The sequence below is a fragment of the Dromaius novaehollandiae genome, chromosome 2, assembly GCF_036370855.1.
Source record: "Dromaius novaehollandiae isolate bDroNov1 chromosome 2, bDroNov1.hap1, whole genome shotgun sequence".
NCBI classification, from domain to species: domain Eukaryota; kingdom Metazoa; phylum Chordata; class Aves; order Casuariiformes; family Dromaiidae; genus Dromaius; species Dromaius novaehollandiae.
The window spans coordinates 33,030,215-33,051,221 of record NC_088099.1 but is presented as its reverse complement, the minus strand read 5'-3'; the positions used below and the strand labels follow the sequence as shown (position 1 = coordinate 33,051,221).

General features: G+C 39.3%; 1 protein-coding gene across 9 annotated transcripts in view; it reads left to right on the top strand.

The window, feature by feature from the left end:
* UBE2E1 (ubiquitin conjugating enzyme E2 E1) overlaps positions 1-20,675 on the top strand; it is a 47,113-nt gene extending 26,438 nt beyond the window's left edge. For all 9 annotated transcript variants that reach the window (XM_064506206.1, XM_064506201.1, XM_064506204.1 and 6 more), the window contains 4 exons: positions 6,681-6,722; positions 11,765-11,897; positions 18,765-18,912; positions 19,933-20,675. In XM_064506206.1, coding sequence (XP_064362276.1) covers positions 6,681-6,722; positions 11,765-11,897; positions 18,765-18,912; positions 19,933-20,030 — 421 coding nt within the window. In that variant the 3' untranslated portion in view covers positions 20,031-20,675. The remainder of the gene's footprint in view (positions 1-6,680; positions 6,723-11,764; positions 11,898-18,764; positions 18,913-19,932) is intronic.
* The last annotated feature ends 332 nt before the right edge of the window (positions 20,676-21,007 follow it).

Below are 21,007 nucleotides of genomic sequence, written 5' to 3'. Positions count from 1 at the left end.
TTTTACCTTTCTGTGACAAGCACAAGCTCAGCGGAACAGAACTAGTTTCAGTTAGTTTGCCTTAACTCAAAGAGAGAGTTGTCTCATCATAACTTTTAATTAGATTTGATTAAAAACCTAATTTAAAATAAAACAGTTTATTAGGCTGTTTTAATGATGGGAGTGCCATCTGCCTTTGAGATTCGTCTGTTCTTACAGATTTCTTAAGAAGATTTCTTAAGAAGTATGTGTATACTTTGGGGGTTTTGTTCTACTTATTGACCTTTCCAAACTGCAACCATGATATGGAAACTTAAGGAATATTTCTTATCATTATTTTATTTTGAAAGTTCAGATGAGATTGCCAAGCTAGCCAAGGAATTTTCTAACATAATGTAAATAGTGTAAATATATGTACATTGTAAACATATTGCTGTTTGAACTTACGTATTATTTCACTGAAAGGAATATTTGAAGCGCACTTTGCTTTGTCTTTTAGTGAGAAAGCCAAGTGAATGAGTCTTTTCAAATGAAGCTGTAGAGACTGCAAACAATCCGTTTTGCTTTCTTGCAGTGCATTTCCTTACCTTCCTATAGGAGAAAAACCTGTGATTTGTACCTAATGATAAATATCAAATGAATCTATGTAAAATTACATCAAGCTTGGGTATTAACACTATCAGTTCTTCCAGATGTTTTGCCATATTACCATATATTATTTTGCGTGTTTCGTATTTGTGCCTAATTGTAAGTAGCGTACTTAGTTTTTCTTCAGAAAGCTAGTAGTGTAAAACTAGGTGCAAAGCGCCTAGCTCTCTCTGTCAGTTTTAAAGTTTTATAGGCATGCCTCTTCAGAGATTTTTCTTTCATGTGTGTCTGTGTGGAAAAATAGTCACGACGTACAAAACTCTACACAGCTCTCAAAACATGCCAAGGAATTCTTTCTAATCTTTTCACTATTGCTTTAAGGTGTTAATTGTAACAGTAGCCAGGTTATAATGTTAGAAAATGTGAATTGCTTATCTATAACAATTGCATGTGTATGGGCGGTGTGCTTTCTTCCTTGTGTATGTAATTATGAAATGTAATAGAAATTTAGAATTGCTACAAATTAAATTGTTAACACTATCCAGTATAGAAGTATGTGAATTTTTACTAGATGCCACTGAAGATCCTTCTCTGTGAACTTTATAGGTTATTTAGGAAGTTTATGAGAAAACAGGTATTTGTTGTGACTTGAAGAGCCTCTGGATTGTGAGAGCATACCTGAAGTATTATTTAACATCAGTGTTTTCAGCTAATTGCAAAGTGCAGCAGTGCTGATGAGGAGAATGCCTGAACTTTTTGTGCTCCCTGGCAATTCCCTTTTACCCACCTACCTGTGGGCCTCTGTTAGGAGAACTTAACTGCCATCCATGTGTGTCTTGTTTCCAGCTTATTAAGTCTTCCCTCTTATGTGGAAATCGGGGAGGGACAGACCCCGTGCTGGCTTTTATGTATGTGGTGTGCTTTTTATATAGGTGTAAGTGATGTAATGCCCTAAGTGAGTTGAAGCTCTTCTTGCCTGGTACTTCATTGTCTGTAATGTTTCCTTACATTCTTGAGATGTTTTCAGTCAAAAACATAGTGAAATGAAGGCATTGTGAAGTTCAGAAGTCAAAAAAGAAAGTTGTCAATGATAACCTTTTTGTTTTGGGGGCAAGTTACTTAATGACAATGGCTGAATAGGGTTCTGGAGAAAAAAGATAATTTGCAAAGGACTGTATCTCTCCCTTCAAGTTAAGGCATGAAAGTTGGGCCCCAACACTTGTATACGTTATTTGAGACCACTGCTTAGTCCCCTTGTGACACCTACTGTGGATTAAATTTCATATTCTTAATACTTTGAAGACAAAAAAACAAATAGAACTTCAGAAAGCCACCACAAATTCCTTATCAGGCTATCCTTGTGAAAAAATCAATAGCCTATTTTGTTTTTAAGTCCTTTTGAAAGAGAACTTTTATTTCAAGCTTTGACTCTCAAAGTCAGCTTCAGAATAATATTTACATATGTTACTGCTACAATAAATGTTGATTAACTACAGTGATGTGGTTGATGCTTGGAACTGTTATTAATAAGAACAACTTGCAGTGGTGTATAAACAAATTTTAGTGACTGCTATGTAACTGGCTGGCAGCTGTGCTATATTAAATTATAGGTATTGTTTTACTTAAAAATAGTAAACTCACATCTCAGATCTCTGTTGGGCAAAACTTCTAGTCTTTGCATGTTACAGTTTTAAAAGTCAAAGGCAGTGTTTGTCTTAAGAAAACTTTTCTTCTGGGCAGCTTCGATAGTAAAGAACTATGAAAATCAGTAAAGAGATACTGTGGGCATTGCATAATAATTGATAATACTTTGTTGTTGTCTTGAGAAGGGTAAGCAAATTTTGTATTATTATTGGGTGGTTTGTTCAGTTTTGCTCTTGCCACCCACAGTGGGTTAAACCAAATGCAGTGATCTTGATTTGTTGAGTGAATGACAAGGAGAGTAAGTTGATGTAGGAAGTTTAATGTAGATAAGAGAAGGGGACGACATCCAGATTCGATTTTTTTTTCTTTCTAGGTTTCATATAGCTTTAAAATACGTCCCTCAAAACACGTATGCCACGTATTACATTTTGATTAGCAACATAATGTTGTTGGTATCAGCACTGATATGCTGATTGGAAGCAATATAGTGGCCAAGATAATGTGACCTGGTTCTCCAGGTAAGTAATGGTGATGCTGCCTACCCGTGATCTAATGGGAAAGTGACTGTGTTGGTGTTGATTGGCTGATACATTTGTTTTAATTTGTTGTATGTTTTTACGGTGAATTGTTTGCTAAGTAGTTGGCAGGACAATGGTAGAGGGATCAGTTCTGGAGCACTTGGTACATGTGAAGATTTTTTTTCTTTGGGTTATGTTCTCTTGATAAGTTAAAGTTGTGTATAAAGTAGTAATCTTAAGTAATGCATGATCTGGTCTGAATGCAGACTTTCTACAGAATTGCTTTCATTACAGGACAAGAGAGATTGCAGTATGCTTGTAGTCTGACAGTGCATTGTCTGCCCTCTTTAAAATAACCCTTTTCTCCCCCATGGAACTGTGGAAGCTGGCTTGAGGAGACAGTTGGGTGAAGCCACAAGAACCATGTCCTTATTAGTTTGAGGAAGTCTGAGAGTCTTTGTCTGCTTTCAATTTTCAGTGTAGCAGAGGCCTCTTGCCAAGTGTTACACGTAATTTTTAACTTTCTGGGGCCAGTTTTTGCAAACAAGTTTGTAGCTGCCGTTGCCTTTTCAATCTAATTTGTTTAGCATATGCATTTCTTGCTCAATGGAATTAGTAGTTATAACGAAATGAATAGTGTAAACTGATGATAATGAAGTCTGTGATAGTCAGTCCACTATGTTATCTCAATGCTGGATAGGTGGATTTACTAAACAGATGGAATTCTTTTTTTAATAGAGCAAATGACTTCTGAAGAGACGGAAGCCTCCATATCACATGAATGTAAACAAAGTAGTTAGCTTACAAGTTTTGCAGCTGATGTACTACAGGGTACCTAAATATTTGTGATGTGCTGAGATTATTCATCTGTTTATCAAGACCACCTTTCATATTCCCACACTGATATGGGTAGGACGGTAATTTGGCGTGGCAGACAGAAACACAGATGTATGTTCTGGCTTGATTCTGGAATGGCAGGTTAATTGTGGTGAATTTCCATTTTTGCTTGTGGGTAAAACATGGTTTAGGGGAGAGCCCTCTGATTGTTTTAAAGAAGCACTGGACAGGCTGCTTCTGGGAGGAGGAAGGGGGTGTTACAGAGCTGTTATGTTTGTAGAGAGGACAGATTTTTTTTCCATGTGTTTTAGGACCTATTATGGCCCAATAGGTAATAGGAGGAAGTAGAGCATTTGTTTTCATCTCCTGAGGTGTACACCGCAGCTGAGGTTAATGACCCAAGAACTTTGATATTTATTAATAGTATTGATATGCTATTTCAAGGGGGAATTGATTCTCTTTTCTTGTCTCTCAATACAGAATTGTCAATTTGATGTTGGGCAACCACTTTGAAAGTGTGTTTGCCTTATGAAAGCATTAAAATTACATAAATATATATGTTTAGTAGTATACTAGCTACCAAAAAACTGTTGGAATTTGAGGTCCTGAGCAAGTGGTGCAGTCACAAAAATGTTGCATTTGTGAGAATGCTTAGTTTTGCTTACCAATTGTAAATTACACATCTGTGCCATAAATACTAAATTTGGAAATGAGGTCTGATGGGGACAGATATTCCTTCACATCATGTTGGCAGCTAATAGTCCGGCTGACAAATGGCAGGAAGGAAACCGATGGTAAAAATAACACAAGGTTAAGTTGGCAGAGCATAGCTTCTACCATCACATCTTTTTGTCATTTTAAATAAGCCACTGCTGATTGTTAGGCAAGTCAGATTCTCTTCTACTCTTTCCCAATTTATTTTATTGTTTCCTGTACAGGGTATTATTTAATGGGAGAAGCAAGGTCAAATATAAGCCAGTAGATTTTAATTCGGGGGTGGTGGTGGTAAGGTGTCAAGCAATAACTGTGAGGGGAAGAGAAAAACAGATTTGCATACAATAAAAGTAATTTCACTGACATTTTTAAAGTTTGGCATTTCATGTGTTTGCATACTGTATATATGGAAACCATAGACTTGCAGAGGCAGTCAGCCTCTCTGTAGTCAGGTTGGACACTTAGCGAATGGCCCTCTGTGTAGTGGGACAAACTTCGGTGCTTTGAGGCAGAGAAGGCTAGGAGGAAGCCAGCTCTAAGGAAAGAGGAAGCCCTTGAGAGCTGAGCGGGCTGGATTTATTTTCAATTTTGGAACCAATGCTAAATGGATTAATTCCTCTTGAACCTTTTTATGAGGACTTGCTTCTAAATTGAAGTGATTTATTGTTAAACTAAATAAAGCTGCAGCACACTCCTGAGAATAGTCTAAGTCTCTTTCTGACCTCTGTTTTAACTGAGCTTTTATTTTAAATCTTTGAAGCCTGGTTTAAAAATCAAACTTTGCAGCAAAATTGTTCAAGAGGGCTGGCCTTTTCATAAAGTAGTTTTGTAGTAACTGTCCAGTAATATGTTGCTGAGACTAAAATATTTCAGGTCATGGTCCTAAATTTGCAAGTACTCCTGTTGTAATTGAAAAGAGTGAGTTCTTGGCAAGGATCAGGCCCCCCAGTTGTGATGTGATCTTGTTGCCAAATATTTTTGATATAAACTGTTCTCACCTGGAAAACCTACTTTTTTTTTTCCCAAAGAAAAACCCTCTGAAACAGTTTTCCTTGAAGTCTCATAAATTCCCGCATAGCACCTTATCAACTCCATTATCAGAGCTATTTAGTTCCTTTTTTTTTGATGTCCTAAGAATGTAATTCACAGTTTACCGTCCAGTTTAAGCTTTGTGCAATTTATGTGCAATTTTTCAATCCCTCCTGTTTTACATTAGTCTGATACTTAAGGGAAAAGCTTTCCAGATGCTAAAACAGAAATTTTGTGTGCTCTTCTTTCTTAGAAACATGGTGGGATTTGTAAGGCATTTACCCTTGTGCAATAATATTGTGACTGCCATTTTAAATTTAAGACAGAAAATACAATAACTATCAACAAGTTGCAACAAAAATAATAATATTTACTGCTTTGTATTTTAAAACTGTATCCCTGAACATGGATTAGAAAGGGAATTAAGTTTTGTTATGACAATTTTATAGTTGAAAGTGCTATAGCAGTAGAATATTCCATCTTTGCTTACTTACCTCCCCTTTTATTCCTTTGCTTCCTTTGTATTTTTTAATTACAGCCAGCTGCAACTTTTTCACTTACCCTCCTTTCCCTATGCCTCTCATTGAGCTCCTAGGCATTTCACCCATGGTCAATCCATCATTTTTAGCTAGTCTTGACACAGGGGAACAGCTTGGCTGTGTATAATGGCAGCAGGCAAAAATATTGCACTGATTCACATAGTCACCTGATAATTCAGTATGTTACCATTAACTTTCCATGGTTGCCCAGGGGAGGTTCTGTTGTCATGATTTTTTTTCTTTTCCTTTCCTTTCTTTGATTAAAAATGAGAGGCAGAGAAATTGTACCCCACATTTAAACTACTTGACTGAAAAGTGGCAATTAAATGGATGGCCCAGGATATCCTCTTAACTGCTTCTGTTTGGCTGGTCAAATCTCTTCTCAATAACTATGTAATGTTTTAATGCTTATTTTATAAATGAAAAACCTGTTTTAGTTGTGCACAAGTGTCTTTGGATTGCATTGTAGGGTGCTTAGCATATTGGGGTCCTATCCGTGAGTGGCATGGCTCAGTGCTATAGTATTAGAAATAATAATAATCATAATACATTGTAGTAGCTAAAGTGTGTGTGGGAAGTGACAATTATTTCTAAAATTACAGCTTTATTTCTAAAATTACAGCTATGCATTAATATGAAGTTTTTGACGTGACATTGTGGCCAAAGGATTAGCTGTGTTTTGTTTTTGTTTTTTTAAAACTCGACTTTGACATTCCCATTTTTAACACAGCTTAATTAAGGGTCTGTAGAGCAAAATTTCTTTGAATAAGGGATTTTGTACATGTGTGTGTTTTCAATGGCTAAGCTAAGTAGCTGTCCTGCTTTCTTCCAGGGACCCTGCACCTGCCTCTCCCAGTGAGCTAGGACTTCTGAGGTACCTCTAATTCCTGCCCCAAATCATCCTCACAACCTAGGTTAGCAATTCCAGCATGAACCCTCTTGGTGGACTACCTGAAAGGCAGCATTTGTAACACGATATCAGGAATGTGGTGTGTTAGGAAGGAAAATCAAGAAGCACCAGAACTTCACGTGAGGATGTCATCCTTCTTCCCTAGCAGCTACCAGCCAAACTGTTTCAAATGCATTTTGTGCTTGCTTCTTTATAAAAAGAAGAGGAAAAAATGATGACCTTCTAACAGTCAGCTATATATTTCCTAAAGCTTCCTAGTAAGGTGATGACCATGTGACCTTTGAGATGCAATTCCTTGTTCAGTCACTCACTATGTCTTACCTACAAAACAAAAAAAAATTGATGTTGCTATCAGTTTGTAATGGAACAGCTTTACATTGGAGATCATTTAGGTACTCTGCCGCCTCGGAATTCCCATATACTTCTAGTACGTTGTTTCTTTCTAGTTTGAGCTATGTCTCTTGGAAAAGGTTGCGTCTGCAGTGTTTTTGGAAATTACGTTTATTTTTCTACAATTATGCAACTTCAAAACAGCATAGCTACTTGCATGAGACTTTTCCTGTTCAGGACAAAATAGTCTCATAGGGGTATGGAGTAGCTGAAATATGAGTTTGTAGTTTTCTTGCTTGTGGTTTTAATCGAAACACTTGCTGGTTTTTCATTAGCAGCTGTTTACTTCAGCATACCATGAAATTGTCCTTCTCATCCTGAGGGAAGGCGCTCTGGCATTTTGAATGACCGCTAAATTAGTTCCCTTTTAAAAGGAACATACACTTCTTTGGTAGATCTGGGTATTTTACCTATAGCATTGACTGGTTTTGATTCACTTATCACTACAGTGTACAGAAGAGGAACTGAAGTATTCACTGGGCTATATTTTTACTAGAGAAAAGCTTATGTTATCGTGTAGTCAACTCCTGGAAAGGACTAGGTAGTTTCCAAATGTATTAGCAAGCTGATGCAAACAGCGGGCTCCTTCCTAGTAATTTTTTCCTGGACCTTGCCCTTGAGAATGTCAGCAGTGTGTTACCTGGGATTTTGATACGTGAGCGATATGTCGTGAACAACAAAAAATCCTGCCTTCCCTCCATGACGTAGATATACTTTGAATAGTTTGCCTAGGGATGGCTGGGCAGAGGAGGGCACTGAGTTTGTGGGTGCAAAGTATGAGGTTTGTATTGTGTAATGTAGGCCAACAGCAGAGGCTGTATCTAACCTGCTTACAGGTAAAAGGCACAGGCTGGCTGTTCTTGTGCTAGACTATCCTGTCATGTCAGGCCTTTTTAATAGATGAAAAGGTATGTGTGTATGTGTTTTCTCCATGAATATTTAGTCTCTGAGATGAGAGTTCTATGTTTACAATTGCTTTTCTTCCTGAGTGTCAGCAAGGCATCTAAGTATGCAGCCTATTTAGCTAGGCTTTATTCTGCTCCCCAGCCTCTGCTGCAGGCATTTCTAATGTAGCTGTTTGGCTTTTAAACTGAGAAAGAACACGGCATCTGCCAGCAAAGGGAGGCAGCACAAGATGGGCTTTTTCCAAAGCAGCATGAGACTGGTTGGGACTTACCCCAGGCAGATCTTTGAACTGGGTCTCATCTCTGTGTCTAGAAATTCTCCCTACCTTGCATTTACCAGCAGTATTCAGATTGTTGCTTCTAGACTTGAGAAGTTAGTTTTTCATTCAGGGACCATCTATCTTTGCACTGGTTATTTCCTAAAGGCATTAATCTCATAACGTTTGCCCAGAGGACAGGCTAGCAGCAACTTGGGTATGATAAGGAACAGTTGTTACAGTGGATGCAGTGCATCCTCGCTGAATATATCACTATGTTTCCAGGGAAGAGAGATGCTCAGCTGTACTGTTGTGTTACACTGATACAACACTTTGATGGTGGGTTGTGGTGGGGTTTGGGTGTTTTTTCATTGTTTGTTGGTTTTTGTTTTTGAGGTCATCTTTTCACTACCAGTCTTCTCTCTTTTCTTTCTTTGCAAGGGAAGAGGTTGTGGGTTATTGAGTTTAATACAGAAAGCTGCACCTCACATACTCTTGTCTTGCAGTGGAAACAATTTCTATATAATTGGCTAAAATTGTCTTCACAGTGGTCATATGCTGGGCAGCTTCAAAATGTTGCATTAGTAGATATAGTCACTTAATTTGAGTGGTGACACATATCAGGGAAGGTGGCAGCTGTGCCTGTGAGCCCTGTATCTATGTATCAGTGAATTTCTTTTTGAAGTGGATAATTGCAAAGATTTTAAACAAAGAATGTAATCTTTAACCTTTGACAATTTTTATATCTCCACCAAAGTTAATGCCACTGCACTTAAGCTATGTTCCAGTATCGTCACTTTTCTATTAAGTACGAGGTCTTCTTGAGCTGCTTGATATTATCTAATCCTAATTTAAACCCAAGCAATATTATACTCTGAAGCTGACTTGCATCTCCCTCTTTCAGTCTTTCCTTTATAAGAAATCAATATTAATATGTAAAAATTGAAAATCTACAGCTATTTCACTCTGTTAATTGATTTATGAAAAGCTTAAAAGGTAAGCTTAGTACATCACTGTTAAAGCTTACTGGTGTTTTACAAAGGTGTTGCGCTCTTTTAATACAGAGGTCTAGCAGTATATTACTTGCATGCAGTGATAGCTCCAATTGGAAACCTAATAGGGTACAAGGGATTTCTAAGACTATTATAAATAATAATACATTATTTTTCAAGTCAGTGGGATTTCTTTTATTGACAGTCCTTTGGGTTGAAGCGGGGAATAAAATGCAAAACGTTGAAATATTTCTCATTGCTTCAGAGGGCTGTATTCAGTGCTAATCACACACCACATTTCTTTAGTGTTGAAGTGCTCCCAGTTGGCAGGTCTTGTGATATAAATTCCAACAGTAAATTGGTACTAACAAATCTCAAGTACCTGTTCCATTCAGTAGCTCCATCTTTCGGGGAGGAAGGGGAGAAGGATGATCATTGGTGCAACTTGGAGCAATAATGGTGTTTCAGTAGGTTGCTAATACATATATAGAGAGGTGATTTCCTTGGAGTGGTGGCTAAGGATGCCCAAGAGAGTCCTTTTTGGTAAGTTTTCACAGTTAAGCTGGTGTCTTTCAAGAGCTAGAGCTTCCTGTTGAGATATAGTGCTATTCCAGTCCATTGAACAAATGGTAGCTGGAGGGTAATGAGTGTCCAAATATATGGACCCATATAGGACAGGGACAAGTCGTTAAGGTGGAACAGGATGCCAGGAAACTTCAGGATGGAAAGACTTTTACTTTAATTTAGTGCAATTCTTGTGAGCACTGTGAGGTTTTGTGTTTTGATGAGAGAAATCTTTCCCCAACAGATGGTGCATGACTTTGCACAGAACCTGTCTCCCTTTACTACCTTCCTACATGCTCTTCCTCCCCTACAAACATGTTTTTAGTGGTAGCTTCACTATTACTGAACTAGTTAGCATCAAAATATCATGAACTTTTATTTTCTGTGGAATCTGAAAATTAAATTTCAGAGAGACTTGATAACAAAACTAATTGGCTTTCTCTCCCCTGATTCCCCTGCTGTCAAGAACACGATCACCAGCACTGCAAAGGGCAGGAAAAAATAGGTCTGTGGTCCCTGTCATTATGTTGAGAATTTATATTTTTGTATTTCTATTTGTAACACTATTACTAACACCAGCAACCCTAGCAATTACTTGGGTTCCCTTCACAGTAAACAAATGCATATTGTCATGTATATATTGAATTTATTGGATTGCCTTTTTCTCTCAAGTGTTAGTGCTCCATGCTTGTTATAATATGAGAAAAGCCTTTGTTTATCCCTGTGCCTCACACCAGCCTGGTTAAAAGAAAGGGGAGGGAAGAGGAAAGGCTGGCTTTCTTTGCATTAGGGATGTTAAAATCCAGCCTCTTGCAGAACAAGGGGAGAAGAGATTTCTGAAGTCACAGTGCATCCATGACAGGAAAAGCTGGGTCAGCACCTCCCATTATGCAAAGGGAGTTTCCAGCTCTAGCATCTTCCTGATAAAATCTACTGTAGCAGCACAGAAAGAAAGAGGTAGCATTGGAGTCCTAAACCATTAATGGCATTATAGGTTGAGCTGCACTTAGAAATACTCAGAGACATATGGCACGCTACAGAATGCAAGTGTCTGAGGATCTCAGTAAAACTAATTTTCAACAAGCGGACATTTGTGTTCTGCAATATCTTTAGTGTGTATTGTTCTTTGAGAGGTGCTGGTAGGTTAGGGAGAATCTAGAATTAGACAAAGCTGATTTGAGAATGCACACTTTTCGTTTGACATGATGAGTTTAATTCTCCTTACAAAATGTAGTTCTGTAATGCAGACAGTATCAATGGGATCAGTCCACGTGGCTTTATTTTAGAAATCATTGTAGCAAAATGATACAAGTGAGGAAAATCTTGACATTTAAGAGTATCATCATACACTTGGATTCACTTAATTATACAAAGTGAGCCATGGTTTAGCAATAATGTAGTACTATACTTTTAATCTTGTGTGCTCCCTTTTAGGATGAAAAAAATCAGTATCATGCCCTAATTTATTTAATATGGTCTTTGATGTGGTGCAGTTATAGTAAGGCTGAGCTAGAGCAGCTATTTCTGAAATATAGTAAGAACTTTTTCTTTGAAACTTTTATGTTTTCTGTTGTGTTGAGATGGTTGTGTGTAGTTTGTTTATGATAAGTTCTGGGCAATGCTTCTTTTATAAATGTCAGATGAGAGAAGCTGAAAAAACAGCCATTCCTGGTTTCTCAGCAGACTTTTGCTAAGCAGTCTGGAACACTGAGTCCAGATAAGACTTTGGGGACTTTTTGGAAGCATTCAGTCTACTTTGTATCATGGTCTTTACTCCTGGTGGTATAGGAAGTGTAATACTGAAAACATTCTGTTGCGTCATACTCTGAGAATACATGAGGTCATATTTATTCAAATTGTGGTAATATTCCTAAATTATTTGTTTTTTTATCTCTTAGCGCTGGCCCCAAAGGTGACAACATCTATGAATGGAGATCAACCATTCTAGGACCTCCAGGCTCAGTCTATGAGGGAGGTGTTTTCTTCCTTGACATCACGTTTACACCAGAATATCCTTTCAAGCCTCCAAAGGTAAGAGACCTGTAGTTGATATCTTATGTTATGAATGCTCAACAAACCATTTAGTAGCAAGCAGTGTTAATGGGATGCAGCGCATTTGAAAGCCATTCTCCTTTAAGAACAAGTTTAAGCTAATTTCAGACACTACATTGGTTTCTCTTAGCTAATGTTAATTGCTTTTCCACTCCATTTGATCACTATTTTAGAGCTTGTTTTCTTTTCCCTGTTTCCGTTTAAGAGAGCCTATACAGTTAGTACAGGCATCAGGACAGGACTGAGAAACTGAAAAGTAAATAAACTTGGGGAGGGGGGGAGAGAAAACAAATATTTGTTTCTGTAATCACTCAGTTACCACAAGTGTAGTATTTTTGTATGTTTTGGCCACTAAAGTGGAATTTAAATTTTTCGTTCTGTTGGGTACTTGTGGTGTTCACTTACTTGTGCGGTAGCAATCTTTTTCTATAGCTGGTGATATTTTTGAAACTCTTATGTTCCATTGTTGTTGTGTCCTAATGCTACAAGGCAAATACCCGGGCAAGTGAACGTTATCTTGTGGTTCACATACTTGGCCAGAGGAAGAGTGTTCGTTAACAAGAAGAGGTGGTTGTATATACACTTCATGTTTGCCTTGTATCCAAAAGCATTTATGTGCATGTTTAACTTTCTACTCAAAAGTAGTCATGCTGATGAGATAAGCACCAATGACTGCATCATCTTCAAAGACGTTGGTCTAGCCTGGAGTAGAAGAGACTTCCTGCCGTAGTTCCGGCCATCGATCCATTTTAGTGGAGACACTGCTAATTGGTCATACCAGCCAAATTAATACAAACTTCTCAAATGAAGGAAACTGTTGAATTGTTTTTGTCAGTGTAACTGCAGGTTTTTTGGTAGTGTCAAGACACTAAATTCCACCCCTAAGCTTAGGGTTCTGTTTCACAAGCAGCATGGTCTACCTTGGGACATCTGTAGTGATTTCCTGCTCATGCTTGTCCATCCCTCTTTGGGAGGTCCTCTGGCTGTATGGATGGTTCTGCTTCTGTGTCTTGGGTTAGAATTTAATTCAGTTCAGAATACTTTTTCATTATTTTGTTTGTAATGAGCTTGCGTAAGAAGTATTGGATGATTTTTTCACAGATAGCTATTCCACAATTTTGCTTCCCATGCTACAGGCTGGAAGCACTTACAGTCTTAGGTTTGTCTAGCCTGATACCTCAGCAGACCTTATTGTAACTACCAAAGTATTGAGATAGCCCTGTATGCTGAGTTCTCTCACACAGACCTAAAAATACAGTTTTGTCAGTCCAGCTTAGCCCTGTTTTCCATTCTGGGCCTCTGACTGGGATCTCTTTGCCCTTATCTTTGGATCTAAACCTTCACCCAGACTAAAAGACACATTGGATTAAAAAAAAACAGGCACCACGTATTAAGGCCTCAAAAAACTAGTTCAGTGGAGGTTCACTGTACTGTAGCAGAGTTGCATTTAAATGGAGTCTTTCATCTAGCGGCGTCTAAGCTGGTTTATAAACCACAAATACATGTGTGAATAAAATATGTATTGCTTCAGTCCCATGGAGATGGGACGTAGGAGGAGGCATAGCAGTGATCTAACAGCATCCACCTGTGCTACCTGTGTAATTTGGGTTCTAAATGAAGAACCTTTTCCTTGCTGAGAACCAAAGACTCTGTTATAGTGGCTCCTGTGTTAACACCTTTGCTGGTGTTAATCAATGATAGTGTGGAAAATATAATTACCATATTAACGTAATGCTTGCTCCTACTTTCTGCCTACTGATCTGTTGATTTCAAGTTGCCCAACTGCTTGCACTGACTGGTAAATATTATTTGTGGGTCATTTAGAAGTGGTAGGACTAATGTGATGGCCATAGCTTTCCTATATTTTAGGGCAAGAAGTGAAGGAACAGCTAGTTCAAACAATGCCAATATATCACATTGATGATAAACATTAGTAGAGTAGCAGAATGGTTGAAGGCAATTTCAAAAGCCTTGACCTCTGAAAAGATTAAGCTGAGTAGAGTGAAATGACTAGTTTCCCTTGAATCTTCCTCGGTAAGCCTTCAAAGAGAGGTGGAAGAAAACCTCTACTGCCCCTTTGAATCCTCTGTAATTGTTAGGAGGACAGTCCTACAATGGGCTGCCCCATGGCAAAGTGCCTATAGCAGAACACATTTCTAACTTGAAAATGAAATGTCATTAAAGGACTTGCTGCCTTAAAAGAAAAAAAAGTGGGGGGCAGGGAGAGAAAGAAAGAAAGATGAAACTGGTTATCCTGGCAGGCTGCCAAGTTTTTAGGAGGGTGAGTGAGAGAAGGTGCTGCAGTATATGCACTACTGACAAATGTGGTTGACAAGCATCCTATAAGAAATGTGCGGTGACAGCATACAGGTCCAGGCTTTGAGGACTGGTGCTTGCCCCAACATATCCTCTAACGTATTGTATTAAACTCTCAGTTGGAGCTACCTTTCACGGGAAGATGTTGCTGTAGGATAGTTGGAAGGCCTGTGCTGTAAGTGATACTAACTGATTCCTGGAAGGATAGAAAGAGGGACAGCTGCCATCTGCAATGTTTTCCTCACATTGTTTCGCTTGAACAGAAAGTTTGGTTGCTGTTCCACTGATGTCTCAATTTTTCTGTCTGCAAATAGAAAGAGTGGTTTGTCAACCTGCACTACTGTACTTGAGCCTGGAGAAGTGAGAAGTCTTAAAATTCGACTTTGAAATACATCAGACAATACAAGGGACTTCAGTGAGAGAAATCTGAAACAGGGCCAGATACTCCCTCTCTTTGTCCTAAATATGTATAATGGAGCTCTTTTGCATTCATTGAGCACTTCATTCAGCACTTTGAAGATGTTAGTGTTAATCTGTTCTCTGTTTTTGTTTTTTCATTTTATGTGGTATTCTGTTTTTGCCTTTATGTCTCAGATGGCAATTAAGGCAGGCATATGCTGGGTGGGCCTGTATTCAGGAGTATCCAATATACAAGTATAATGAGAATTTAAGAGTTCAGTATTTGGTCCTCAAGATGACTGCTATTGTTTCGTACTATTACACTGAATGTTTTCCCAAGTGTTGCATTATAGTTTGGTTAGATTTCATTTACTGAGGTGAAAACAGTAGCTTGGGTTGACCTGGTGTGTGCTTTTATCATTCATATTAATAACCTCTAACCACTTCCTTCCCCCTACTCCCATTTTGCTGGTTGTGTAAATTAACCTACACTGTCACTTCAGGGTAAGGTTGAGATTAGCTTCTTCATGTCTTTTCAAAAGCTGTGCTTAACTTTGCATAGTTACTGCATTAATGTAATCTTAGGTGAGACATTCCCAAAGGATTGTTCAGTTCCACTATACTTTTCTGCTATTTCACACAGTAGTCTCTTGACCCTGAATACGTTGTACTACCTCCTAAGTATCTCAGTTTCTCCTGGGTTTGGTCTGAATCTGCTAGTTTTATGTGATTTTTTTTTTCCCTTATAATGTATAATGAGCATTTACTCTAAACGTTTGTTTGTTAGTTTGTAAGTGGGTCTGTAATTCCTCCCCCTTTCTCAGTTTCATTTGGGTTCTCTGCACTGCTGGCTTTTGTACCATCAGCAAAAATTGTAAATGGCAAACAGCTGGGCTACATGTGTCTAACACCATCCCAGTTCTGTCTTGCTGCTTAAGTGAAAACAAATTTAGATATTTCCCACAGTGCTTTCGGTAGGCAGAGCTCCTCTAACTGGAGAAAATTGCTTTTGGTGCCATGGTAAAACCCTTAAGGTTTCACCAGGCTGTTCTGCCCGTATATGGGAGTTTTATTTCTTTCTCTGTTTCTTCTCCTTCCCTAAATAATAATAAAAAAGTAAGTCTGATTCTCAGAGGGAAATATGGTTGGTGCTTTGTTATAAGTTATTAGTCCACTGGACTGAGAGACTGTCTAAAGAGACTGCTTTCTCAGATATCAAGTATTTAACTGTGCTCAAATTAGAACTCTTGACCTGTCTGTTAATTTGGTACTTATTGTATCAGCTTGGAAATACTCCACGCTTCCCCTTCTGAAAGTGTTTAATCTGTTAAAATTATTACTTCACCTACATTTAGAAGCCTTCTTGGAAAGAGACCAAAGCTGTAGGCCAAATAGAGAAATACTGAACAAGCAGTGAGCTGGATTGAGAGCTGCTTGTAAATCAAAGGCAAAGACATTGCCAGCAATTGTAAATGCCACAAACTTCTCTTTTGTCTTACCTGCCCTAACCCATACTGTTTACTGTATCACACAGTCAGGTCAGCCCTCTGTTCAGGCTGATGTATGTGGGTCCCACGTGACTGTAGAGAGCCCTTGCTGCTCTCCTATTGAGGATTACATGATCTAGGAAACAATCATCAGCCTGGTTTTTTATCTGCTCTACCTCTGAGGTTCTCTATGTAGATAGCAGCAGGGTTCTTGTTTCTGGAGTTGTAGCTTGTTGCGGGAAGAGGGGGGGCACATCTCTGGTCTCTTGCAGACATTATGCTGTTCCCACCCATAATGTGCAAAAATGCAGGGATTTTTTTGGTTTTTTGCTTTTCATTTTAATGTAAAATCCAAGCAACTCATAAGGAACAAAGTAGAAAGTCTCCCTAAGTATGTAGTGTGGGTGTCTCATGTGTGATAAGTAACTGCAGTTGTGAGACCAAAACTAACTGGAGTGCTCTGTACATCAGGAGCGTTCTTGGAAACTTAGAGATGCAGTACAGGGAAAACAAGAGGCACTACAGTTTTGTAGCAACATAACCCCCACCCCACCCCACATCTGCTCCCAGAGCCTGGAAGAGGGAGGGTCACAACCAACATTTTTGCATCAGAAAGACAGTAGGGGAAAAAAAGAAAAGAAAAAAAAGTTGACTGGCAAGTTTTGTGTGTGGGCTGGACTAACCTCAGGGGAAAACACTAGTGTGTTCTTCTTGTCATACCACACGCTTACCAAATGTGTGTTTCGCAAATACCCCTGTGACCTATAAACAGACAATAAAATTTGTGGGTGTGGATAGCTGACGAATTCTGAGGATTTAGGGCATGAACCCTACAACCTTTATTCATGCAGATAATCCTAATCCACCAAATTTGTTGCCACTGTTCATCAACTGAGTCAGGATAAGGCCTTCATACAGGTCACATTCTTCTGAAAACAGTGTCGTCATGCTTTTGTGTCCCTTTTGGATAACTTATGTGGCAAGCTGCCCAGTTCATTCACATCTCCCAAATTTGAAAACAATAAAATCCAGCTGACTTCTCTGTATGCTGAGCACTTAAAAGTGACAAGAGCTGCAATTCCAAAGTACCCTGGTGTGTCCAAAGGTTTTTATAAGTGCTTGGGAGCCCAAGGAGAGAAAAATGTTGGTGGAGGGTGTTAAAGCATCAGACCTCTTTGCTGCTGTGAGCAAAAAGACATAACATAATAAAAAGGCTGGTTTTCACAGTGACCATAAGCATCCAAACCTGGAAACTTGGCCATAGTTTTGCAGTGAGATTGTAAATGTGTTGTGATAAATGACTCTCTGCTTAGACATGCTGAGACAGCACTGATTCATTCTGAGGCTGTTGATAAATCACTTAAGCTCTAAATTTCAGTTTCCTTTCCTTTAAAAGCGAAAACTGTAATGTGACCTTTAGTAGTATAAGCAGGATGGCTGTTTGTTAATACAGCTGAGGTGTATTCAGAGAGGCTGGAAACAGTCAGCTACATGCTTGTGAGATTTTTATTTATTTTTAGTTCAAATTAAGGCTCTTCTTATTTGCCTCTGGCCTCAAGGTTGTACTTGAGTCATATCTTTATATTTTACCCTGGAATTGTCAGCTAGAAACTTCTTTTTAATGCAAGCTGAAATTCCCAGGTAATTATTTCTGTGCAGGATCTGGGGCCCTCAGACTTCCTGCAACATGTAGCTTATGGTAAAAGTCCAACATCTGACAGCTTTGAAAAGGAAAGGCATTGAAAGCATTTATCAGCTCTTTGTTACTATAAATACAATTAACTTTAGCATGTTAATTGCAACCAGAAACTTTTATCTGGTGGTCTTGGTGAACGTGGCCGCTGCCTGGCCATTCCCAGTTCATGGGTATGTGCCAAACCTTGTCATCGATGCCAGTAATATGGCCAAAGTTTTAAAAGGGTGTGAAGCCTTTTTGGTAGAATTGCTTCAAGCCCAAGATGGGAGGAGAAAAGGACATTTTTCCCACCACCGATTTGACTACTTTTTGCCAGTTCTGAGGGATTTTAAGGGGGTGAAGGTGGCCCTTGGAGCAGGTGGGCAGGGGCAGGGAAGTGCTGAGGGAAGCCAACCTGAGATGCCATGTGCAGGCCTGAAATGGAGGCAGCTGGGTGGCAAGAGAAAACCACAAATGATTGGGGCGGGATGGGCGGGTAGCAAAGGGCAGGCCTGACCCCGGAGCCAGTTGCTCTGTGACAACAAAGATGTCGCCTTCCCATAAGGTCTTGAGCTGAACCGGTGGCCGCTCGGCCCGTGAGGGAGCGGGGGAGGGGCGCCGCTGCCATCTCGCCAACGGCCGCCAGAGGGCGGCAGCGCCCCGGGGAGCCCGCCTGGCCCCGCCCCGCCCCGCCCCGCCTGAGGGGAGGGGACGGCACGGGACGTGGGCGGGTGGGGGGCGGCTGCCTGCCGTCCCCGCCTCGCCCCGGCTCCGTAAGGGCGCCCTTGGCCCGAACCCAGAGCCTGCCTTCTGTCTCCTGTTCCCACTGACTGGGGTTTTTCTTTTTCTTCTTAAAATAAACTTTAAAAAAATATATTTTTACTGTCAGATCAGAGTTGTAGCCGATGTCGTTTATTGCCCCGTTGTGTGTGACATGTTAGCCCACGGTCTAATAGCTGTTTCTTGTAGGTAACGTTTCGGACAAGAATCTATCACTGTAATATTAACAGCCAAGGCGTCATCTGCCTGGACATTTTGAAAGACAACTGGAGTCCAGCATTAACCATTTCTAAAGTTCTCCTCTCCATCTGCTCCCTTCTCACAGACTGCAACCCGGGTAAGTCCCCTGTGCTGTGACAGAGGCCACCTGTAAGGTTATACCCCGCCTGGCATTTAAATAACTTGGCCCTCGTCTCATCCTGTTGGCTGCAGCCAGCATAGCTCTGGCCTCTAGCACAGCATGTTTCTGTCCCCAGGGCAGCCCGTGAGGGACCGGAGAGGGTGGGTTGGCCGCACCTTACCCGCTGCTTGTTCCCCTCTCCTCAGGCTAAGCAGCAGTGCTCCTCCTGCAAATTAAAAATCCAAAATCTGAGTTGGTTTGGAAGGGAAGGGACAGGGGTCAAACGCTCCTCTCTGGTCTGTGCCAGGCACAGGTGCAGAACTGTAGTAATTTGGTAGCAGATAGAGCTGTAAAAGCCATACACACAGTTCTGAAAATGAGTGGATTAGCTATTTACTTTCCACCATCTATTTAAATACAGTTACCAACTATGCCAAAAGTAGTCATCGCCACTCCCCCCTTACCCTATCCATTATCCATACTAGTTGAGAGGAATTTGTCTTTCTTTACAAAGTCAATTTTACAGGTTATATATCTGTGTCTATAAAAGATGAGAGAAATGTCAGATAGTTTATGTAATATTATGTGTTTAAAAAAAAAAAGTTTAGAAAAACAAAACCTTTCCTTGTGATAGGATCATTCCTAGAAGCCAGATTTATATTGATACAAGTACACTTAGCAATAAGTATGTCCAGGGCAGTTTTAGAAAAGATAAAATAAACCTGAAACACATGAATTGGTGAAAGCCTTCAGTAATGCAGAATACGACTATTGAATTGTTGTCTTTTAAACTTCTTAAAATTTTGATATTTGCTTCCATATTATGTAATAGATTCATATGGTGCTATAAATACACACAAATTGATGAAGACACAACAATCTAAATATACTGAACTGGCGTTCTGTAGTGTACTTTACCTATGTGATTCCTTTGTGAGTATTAAACTCACACTTCAACTGTATTTTTTTTAAGTTTTTATTCCTCTCTTGAAATAAATGGTCTATTTTTCTTTTCAGCTGACCCCCTGGTTGGAAGTATTGCCACTCAGTATATGACTAACAGAGCAGAGCATGACAGAATGGCCAGACAATGGACCAAAAGATATGCTACATAAATTGGAGTTTTGTCAAACTCTTGCATTATTTGTCTGTGATGGAAAGAGCTGCTTATGATTTTGAAGGGGTGGGAGGAGGGAGGGTGCTGGTAAAGAGTAGGGTATTTCTATAACAGATTTTATTCAGTCTTTTATTTCCTAAGATTTTGTTGTTGTAACTTAAGGTATCTTGCTACAGTAGACAGCTAGAATTGGGAATAGCATATTTTAAGACTGTAATTAGTTCAGCAATATTAGCTCACATATAGTACCGAGAAGAATGTAAACTTCTTAGACTTTTCTGGTTTTCAGTTTGCTTGCAATATGTAAAAGATTAAAACAGCTTAATTTTGTACAGGTACATATGTTGACATTTATGTAAAAGTTCTTTCAAGACTCTACACGCTGTTTTTGCTTTTTTGTTTTGTTTTTGGTTTGGGGGTTTTATTTTGTTTTGGTTTGGGTTTTTTGTAAAAAGATGTTGGGATTGTTTTCCCCTATGGAGGGCACATTGGTATTTAACAAATCCTTTTTAAAGACTGTCATCTCATGATCTGTGATATGGAGAAGTGGATATATGGCCTCATATATGAAATGAGAAGTAGTTAATGTATTATTTTATAAGCCAGTCTATCTTTGTGAAAAGAATAAAGGTTTTAATCAGGACTTATGGCAACCTGTAGTGAAATACCTTAAGCTGTTTAACTGTAAGGCGTGGAATAGGAGTCACTCAGTGGATTGGTTGTATGTTGTGGGCTACTTAAGTCTGCATTTGTTACTGTGCTAATAAAAAGATGTTTAAAAAAGAAAGGAAGAAGACTTCTGCTTAGTGCCCTGCTTTGTCATTTTGCCAGAACAGTGTCTCCCAGTACACTTCAAGGATTATAATACGGGTAAGGACGAAGACAAGGGAGCTCTGCAGGTGAGTGCACTGACTGCTTCTATTTCGGGAAGATGTTTCTAGACTAGCATAAGATGTATGGCAATGTAAGAATTTT